The 9125-nt window shown below is 34.7% G+C and overlaps 1 protein-coding gene across 1 annotated transcript; it reads right to left on the bottom strand.

Moving 5' to 3' along the window:
- Positions 1–2651: 2651 nt before the first annotated feature.
- LOC124919140 (CSC1-like protein ERD4) lies at positions 2652–5242 on the bottom strand. Its single transcript, XM_047459308.1, has 2 exons — positions 4775–5242; positions 2652–4713 (listed from the first exon to the last, which is right to left on the bottom strand). Exons 1-2 carry the CDS (start codon positions 5055–5057, stop codon positions 2789–2791), a joined length of 2208 nt encoding a protein of 735 aa, XP_047315264.1. The 5' UTR covers positions 5058–5242; the 3' UTR covers positions 2652–2788.
- Between the last annotated feature and the right edge of the window lie 3883 nt (positions 5243–9125).

A 9125-nucleotide genomic window follows, 5' to 3' on the forward strand; every position in this document is an offset into this window, starting at 1 on the left:
CTTTAGGATCCTACAATAAACATCTAGTAGAAGAAAACTGACACATAATATTGCTTTTATTAGCTAATTTAGAAACTGACATTAGTGTGTATCTGATGTCTGGAACATGCATAACATGTAATAATTTTAATTTTTTAGAAAGTATAATGTTACCAATTTGTTTTACATGCTTAGTTGTTCCATCAGGTAAAAACAAAGGTACATTAGTTATGGTTCTAACTTCAGTCATGACATTCAAATCTGAACAAATATGACAACTAGCACCACTATCAATTATCCAAAACACATTAAAACTACATGCACCTGTAACATTTTTTTTATAAAAGATATACCTTCTTAGAAAGTATCTTTTCATTTTCCATTTTCTTCACCAAAGTAATTCTTTATCATCTCATTGAAGACAACAGTTATCTCACTTTTGTTGAATTTTCTAGAGGATCTAGATAAAGATTCTGGTTAATCTTCATAGCAAGAGAAATGTGTATTAGAAAAGTTGACTGAATTCTTCGTTTTTTGTTCTTTATTTCCCTTCCAGCTGTCGGGGTATCCAATTATCTTAAAACATCATTCTTGATTGTACTCCTCTGTCTTGTAGTTAATACAATATAGATATTTAGAATTAAACCCTCGATTTCCTCCTCTATCTTTGTTACTCTTTCCATTGTTTTGTCCTTTATGTTGTTTCAAATTGTCCTTCATGAACATGGAAAAAATCAGTTGTCTCGCATTGTCGTAATATTCATTCAAACCCATAAGGAGCTGAGTAAGTTTAGTTGTCATGTCTAATTGTATAACTAGTTTTGTCATTCTACAACAACAAACACTTTTTGGGTCACAATAGCAACTTGGTAACGATTCTAAGACCAATAGTTCATCCCATAGTTTCTTGAGTACATTGTCGTAGATTTTTATCGCCTTTTAAAGTTGGAATGTTTATGGGCCATTATTTTCTTGATATCGTTCTTTGATATCAACCCACAAATCAAGTGTTGTAGCAGTTTGTGAGTAGTTGGCTATGAATGATCGAACTAAGCAGTCCACTTTTTTCCATCAATCGAACTCAGTTGCATCTATTGGAGCAATACATAACCCATCTACGAATCCTAATTTTGATTTTTTGCTTTTAGGGTTAAACAAATACAGCTACACAATTCGATATAGTTCCCTCCGTTGAATATTATCGTGCATATGATAGTCCCTGGATTATCTGAGTTCCAAATAGTAAAAAGATTATTATCGTACTGTTTCTTGCTGACCATTGTTTTGCTGCGTTGAACACCTTCTGCACTCAAAGAACTTGTTGAAGAAGCTGACGAAAATATTAAAGATTTAAAATCACTTTCTTTGTCATTATTTTTGATTCTCTTAAATCTTCAGAATCTTCTGATACCACATGAACTTGAGATGGGCAAATTAGGGATTTTGATAAACAGAAATTTTAGAAATGAAAACAGCATTACTTCTTGCTGTCTTTATTTGACATAAAAACAATATAGTGTATAGACTATTATAATGTTTACCATTAGTCTTTTTATATTATAAAAACAATATTAATTAGTGGGAAGAATATTATCCATGAGGTTGTTAACTATGCTAATTTTTTTAACATGTCATCGTTACATGTAAGATTTTTTTTTTTAATCTAGCCAGATCATTTAAGTTTTAAGCTTAGGTTTTTCGGCAGCCTCTCCAGTTTGAGTCTCGTCGGAAAAGAACGATGGAGTTGTCCTACCCTCTCTTGTCGGTTATTTCGACGGCTTTCGACTTATTATCTTCTCTCATTTCCTTCATTTTTCTAGTCAAACTCCTAAATACAGTTTTTCTTTTTACGATATCATTTTCTCTAGAGTTTGTTGATCTTCGAATCGCAACGGATAAGAATGTGCTTTCACGAATTGAAAGGAGAATTCGACGACTAATAGCTAATTTTGTCTTTCTTTCACACCTTTCTGACTTGAACATAACATTTGGTTCATAGATTTGCAAGTAATTAACTTCAAAATTTTGTTTACAGTCTTTGTAAACTCAATTTGTCTGAGTGAGATAATAAAAATAGAACAAAACAGAGTTATCAACAATGTCGTTGATGGCTTTGAATTCTCTCATTCAAGCCGGAAATAAGTGTGTTATTCCTTCTCCGTCTGTGAAGGAGAGATCAATTGTTAATCCTCAACTTTAGAGAAGTTAAAGTATTCTACAAAAATTGATTCTCTAAAGAGAGAGTACATCTATGAAAGTTTGACAGTCCTGGACGGGACCTAAAGCTGAAAGTGGTGGTAAGATCTGGAGAAGCAACTCGGTAGTCTCACGTAGATTGATGACTAGATTTAAAAAATAAAATAAAAAATTTTACTTGTAACTATGACCTACAACAACATGGTTGGTAAAAAATTAACACCATTATATATTTTTTTCAATTTAGATAAGTATGAAATAATTTTTCAAGATCATATATATTCCCAACAGATTTTTAGATAGGGGATAAATTCTTTAAGAAATGAACTCAACCTCAAACATAGTATTCTTCCCATTAATTAATCTAAGAGTACTGAAGTAACAACTTACGAGGGAAAATGTATCTACTTAATTAATACAAATGAAAACCTAATTTAGAAATTCACACACAACACTCTTTCACACAACAATAACAGTAGACAAACAAACAACCAGCCTAAATTAGCAAAATACAATATCATGGACACATACAAAAACATTCACATAAATAATAATAATGTACAAACTAAAAAATCACAACTAACCCTCGATCATCAATCGTCGCTACTTCTGCCTAAGCGAAGGAGACTGACCTGGACACTTGTGATAACGCATCTTCGAATTGATCTTCATCTGGAACCTTATCATCATCATCAGACACCGCCAAACTAGGTGGTATGAATGATTTGAAGATAACTTCCGGATTACTAGTTTCCTTCAATTCCTTACTAGCAACTACTTCCAGGGCCGGATCTTTGAAAAATCCATAGAATTTACTTCTGCATATCAATGCAAATATCACTGTCATTACAGGAAGAGGAATCAAGATCACCGCCCCTACAAACTTCTTCAGTGAAAAGTAACCAAACATCGTCATTTGGTATAGCAACAGCGACGCCAATATTCTGGCGTGTATGTGTGGCCACATTCTCCCATAGCTCTCGTACGAAGGAACGTACACTTTCAAAACCTGGTTTCTAAGTATTAGCCACCCCAGCCCGAAATAGAGCGCCCCAAATGGGATAATGATGGGAGCGATAATGGAATAGCAAAGGACAATCGTCAAGATTAACATATCCCCGGGGATTCTACTTACATAACCAATATCCCCTGGAGCCCAAGCTTCTTTGATTTCAGCTTCTGTTTTGCATAGGTATTTCTTCTTCAAGTGGTACATGATTAACGGGACTATTCGTGACAATTCGAGACCATATCCTACAAAGAATTTCAAGGCCACGAATGTAAGGAAGAAGGTGGCTTTCCCTGGAAGAGACTCAGCTAGAAGATTAGCAACGTAGCCTAAATTCGGATTCTTCTGGATGTCTTTGAACGTTTCGAATAGAGTTGATGCAATGGTAACTCCTATGAACACGTTAAACACTGTAAAACAGAAGTATTTCCCTGATGCAGCCCTGGCTGCATGACTCTCCGATGGAAGTCCCTCTGCTTTTGATAACGACAAAAGCAACTTCGGAAGCAGAGCTAAGAACACAATGAGGGCTAATTGAGGAAGGTAAGCCTCCAAAACGGTCTTAATGGAAGTTATCTCCACTATTGGCTTTAAAAACGGGAGATACTTCTCCAAATTGGCTAGTGATGTAAGTGCAGACACGAATCCAATGGGGATCATGTAGAAGAAAACCATCAACGCCACCAGCACGCAGACCAGGTAATGTCGCACTTGTCTTTCGTAGTATTTTTTGTTGAGGTTTGTCCAAATAAGTTGCCGGGCTTCTGGAGCTTCCATTACTGTCCATGTATCTACCATGGTGGCATGAAGACTCTGAGCAGCCGCGGCAGCAGTCACTCTGTTTTTGAAGAAGACGATTGCAGAGGCTTGCTGTTTTTCTCTGAGAGTCAACTTTCGTTCCTCCTCTAGCTTGGGAGTTAACTCATTAATTTTGAGTGTGTAATAGTCAATAGTATCGACGGTTTCCCCAAAGAGACCAAGAAACCCGGTTTTAATCTTGGGTCGAGTAGCTGTAGTCTTGTCGGCAGCGGCATAAACGGTTTGAACACGATCAAGTTTCTTTTTGTAGGATTGTATCTCTTCCCAGATAGCGTTGACTTGTTTATTGTTTGTGACGACCATTGATCTATAAAATGTGTCTGGATAGATGGCTGTGAAGTAGGAATCGACATGTTCCTTGATGGTCTGGGTTTGGCTTGACTTCGGAATATCTCTAACGAGGATGGCGAATTGATGGGGTCTGAGTTCAGGGGATTTTAGGGCAGAAGCTCTAAGGGCCGAAACATGTTTGTAGGCTTTCCAAAGAAGATAATAAGTCAAGAGAGAAACCCAATATTCAGCAATCACATAAGCCCACAACCTAGGACTCTCCTCTCCAACATGTCCCATTGATAATTTGTCGAGTTCATTGAAGGTTCCAGCGCTGGTGGTGTTAGTTGATTTTGAACTATTAAGCATCTTATCAGTTGCAGCCAATGGTAGAAGAACCGGCAACATAATCACCCCGGACAAAACAAAGATTCCCAATGCTGTACAATAATACCCATTATCAATAAATGGAAGAGAATGAATTAACTGAAATTCACATACCGGTAGTGAGGAAGACGAAATAGACGGCGGAATCAACACCGGACATGGAGATAACGTCCTGCTCGGTGGAAGAGAGAGCCTCTCGTATCCAAGCAAGCGGGTTTCGGGTCCTTCTGGATCCATTTGTACCCCCTTCCCACGGTTCCAACCCTTTCAAGATCCGATTCGGATAGTAAACGACACTGTTCCCAGGTTTCGACGACAGCCATGAGAAGAGACACATCAAGATCACAAATATCACAAACGATGTACCCAGAGACGTCAAAAACGAACTGAAATCCATATCTTTGTATTCGGGTAGTAGTAAACCAAATTGAAGAAATCTTTAGAAGAAGGAGAAGTAACCGTTGAGTCTGCCGAGATCTATTAGTGTGATTAAATAAAGGAAAGGAAAGGAAAGGAAAGGAAAGAAAAGAAAAGAAAAGAAAGAGACACAACTATGGAGTTGCCGTGGTTATGGTGTTCATAAAGTTGAAGACATATCTTCTCGTGAAGAAACAGATAATAAATATCCGATGTTTATACATCAAAACAAACACGTTGTACGATTGATTATTAATTAGCTGTATATATAATTAGCTGTAGATAGGATTGATTATTAATTATTAATTATTAAAATATAATGAAATTAGTGGTTGGGTAATGACATTCATGTTATGGAATGAGATGTTTTGGAGTCAATTGAATTGATTGAAGTGAAAACGTAAGGTTACGAGATTGGAGGTCAGTTGAGGTGGATATAAATATGAAATGAGATGACGGTTAGTCGAAGTGAGGATAAGTAAGTCGGGTTATTTATTTTATTGGGAAAATGATTAAAACCATTTCATTAAAATCTCAAAAGTGAAATATCAGAATCAAAACTATATAAACCTACCCGCAGGAGCGTTGAAGAGTTATGGAAAGATATTGTATCTGATTGCAGCGCCTTCGCGGAAATGTGGAGAAAAATTCCAAGCGCGGAAATGTGGAGAAAAATTCCAAGCACGGAACAGGACTGGAATAAATTGATAAAATATTTGTCATATTTATTTTAATATTTTGTGTATTTAAAAATATCAAAATTAAAGCAAAATGGTAAAAGTTAAATCGATTTCAAATAAACCCTTAAGGTTTTAATAAAAAACAAATCAGTAATCCAATACAGCTAAAATCCGGAAAGGTCCGCGTAGTCGGTTGTAGCTGAGGAGACGTGCGCCTTCCCAATGCGGATTAGGAGACTACCAAAAACTGGAACGCTAACGGACCGCCCAGACGTCAACGACGTCAAGGCGGAACGCCAAAAACAGACAAAACGGCATCGTTTTGGCTTCGGTCTTCATCTTCATCGCGACTCCACGAGGATAAGCATGAAAAACACCAATCGATTTTGGCTTTTTGGAACTCAGCCATTTGTTGAAGGTTTTGACTGATTCAAAAGGAAGAATGATCACCCTACGATGGTGATCATTCTCCCTACAACCTTAGACCTCGTCACTGCCTACTCTAGCGAGTTGACTAAAGAACAGTCAAAATACATTAATTGTATTTTGGCTGATTCAAGCCATTAGGCTCCCCCAATCGACTTAGGATTGGTATAAATATCATCCTCAAGCCATTCTGAAGACAACCAACCAATAAAGCCCTCTTAAATCAAAGAAATTCGAAAACCTCCATTAAAGCTTGAATCTTTCGGATATTTTTGAAATTTCTGTTTAATGTTATGAAGCTTGGATTTGTGCATCCAAAAAGCTTCCAAAAGGATCAAGGAGTGTTTGAAAATAAAAAAAAAATTATTTCAAATTGCAAAAGCTTGTATGCTTACTGTTTATGATATGTTATATGGTTGGAAATTCATCCTTAAATGATTTATAAAATATCTGGATATGATATTATCAATGAATCGTTCTAACAAACAAAAACCCAAATTTGAAATTTTAAAATAAAAAAACGGGTTTGTTGTTCTTGGGTTAATTCTATCGACTCACGGCCCATAAATCTTCTCAACATGATTGTAATGATGTTGGGAAACTATTTGAATCATGTTTGATCTATCTCGATCATGTTTGATCAAAATAAAAAAAATGAAAGAAATGAAAATTTTGATTTATTGAATTGGTCAAAACGAATGGCCAGTGTTTTTTGTTTTGATACCAATCAAGTATATGTGTTATAAGAAAGATATTGGATAACTCTTTTCACTTCAAAACATGCATAAAATAAAAATAACGATTTTTGATCAAAAATTGTTTTAAATAAATTGATCATCATCATTGTCGATCCATACCTTGAGATGTTGATCAATATGTTCGTGGGAGTTTTGTGAAGCTACCCAAGCTCTTAGATCAATTAATCAAAGATAAAAAAAAACTAATTTAAAAAAAGGAATACTTATGCTCTTGAGGACCTAGACCTATGACTCTAGGACTAAGAGATCCGACTGAGGATTCTTGTTCCGGAACAAGACTAAGGACCAAGAAAATTGACCTAGGACCGAGACCAATGATCGATATTCTTGAGTTATGACTAAGACCTATGACCGATGTTCTTGAGCTAGGACCGAGGAATCCGACCAAGGATTCTCACCTAGGACCGGTGTTCTTGAGTTAGGACCAAGGAATTCGACCAATAATTCTCACTTAGGACTGAGAGGTCTGACCTAGGATCGAGAGGTCTAAATTGGGACCGAGAACTCCCAGATCTAGGACCAAGAAACCTAGCCCAAGGTTAGCCATTGACCGATATGTTTTTATACCTAGACCGATAAGATCAGCCAAGGACCGAGAGTCCTTGGCACCTCGACCGAGAGACTCCGGTCCTTAAACCAAAAGTTCCTAAGTTCAGAACAAGTGTCTCTAGACGTCGACCGATAAAATCGGACCCGAATATTAGGACTCCGGTCCTAAGGCTTGTTTGGTTCCACTTTTCAAAATCCAAAATTAATTTTGTTATTTTGGGACTTAAGTCATTTTCTAAAAATCCCGAAAAATTAGAAAATGCATTTTAAATATTTTGGGATATTTCCATAAAAATATTTCAACAATGACTTGTTTGGTGTTTATTTCTAAACCCTAATGCCCTTAAAATGACTAATATTCTTTAGGTATTTCCACTCTAGTTATCATCCATAACATGTACCAGCCCTTAAATATTGATGTTTAAATATTCTAAATAACGCTAAACCTAGAAGCATGACTAGGCCCGAAAGAATAATTGGTTAAAACTCAAAACGTTATACAACCGATTTTTAAAAGCCAACTTTATAAGTAGAGACTGTTTTTTGACGAGTACGAAAGATGAAGCGCAAAAGTCCTTTCCCGAGTATCACCAAACTTCGAACCTAAAATGAAACTCTAGTGTAAAATATATTTGTACAAGTACACCTTTTTATTGATATTTTAAAATCAATTGGAGACATTGTCTTCCAATAAATAATGTTTTCTTAAATTAATTATGTTTAATTAATTTAAATTGAATTTCAAATTGTCATTTGATTATAACACCTCCCATATTATTAAATTTTGAATAAAATTAAATATTTTTACAAAATTATTTTTAAATAGCTGCCAAGTATTATCAAAATCTTTTAAAAATATTGTTTTTTTAAAAGATGTCTGACACGCAAATCAAGGTTGAAACCATCAAACCTCAAGCCACCTCAGGTCCCTCCGTATTGCCACGTGTCTACCAAACAAACACGTGATATACTAAGGAAGGAGCATTTTTCGAGGGTTACAATTTAAAATTATTATTTTATATTTTATTATTATATATTAATACCCATGTCTTCTTTATAAAAATATCTCTATTTATTTATATATATATATATATATAATGAGAACTATTCAATAGGTTTTAAGAAAGGACGGATTCAGGGATTTGTATTGAATTGGGCTTAAATTTTATGTAATAAATTATATATCAAAAGAAGACGTTATATTATAATATTTAAATAAGTTAAACTATATCCGAATTTTAAAACATAAAGTGCATTAATAATAAAACATATATTAACATCCTTGCCTAAATCTCGTTCAATATAAAATGTAAGTAGTCGATAAAAAAATCATCCTCTATTTTATTGTGATTCACGAAGTTCTATTAATTGTTCATTGCGCTGAAAATGTTTGTTCCGTAGTGGTAACGATTGTAATCTTAAAACTAAGTAAATATTTTATTAAATAGTTATAGTGAAATTAAAAAAAATAAACAATGTTAAAATTATAAATTTTCAAGGTTGTGTTATTTAATTAAATATAATAAAATAAAATTAGAGATAATTAAAAAAGATAGATATTATAGAATAGAATTAGAAAAAAAGATGAGATTCTATCTATTTTGGGAATTAGAAAAATAAATCAATTTTTTTAAT

This window comes from Impatiens glandulifera, chromosome 1, assembly GCF_907164915.1.
Source record: "Impatiens glandulifera chromosome 1, dImpGla2.1, whole genome shotgun sequence".
NCBI classification, from domain to species: Eukaryota; Viridiplantae; Streptophyta; class Magnoliopsida; order Ericales; family Balsaminaceae; genus Impatiens; species Impatiens glandulifera.

Coding starts and splice junctions, on each gene's coding strand:
- LOC124919140 (XM_047459308.1), bottom strand. CDS start 5,057: ATGGATTTCAGTTCGTTTTTGACGTCTCTGGGTACATCGTTTGTGATA. Junction 4,714..4,774: donor TTTCGTCTTCCTCACTACCG/GTATGTGAATTT, acceptor ATTATTGTACAG/CATTGGGAATCTTTGTTTTG.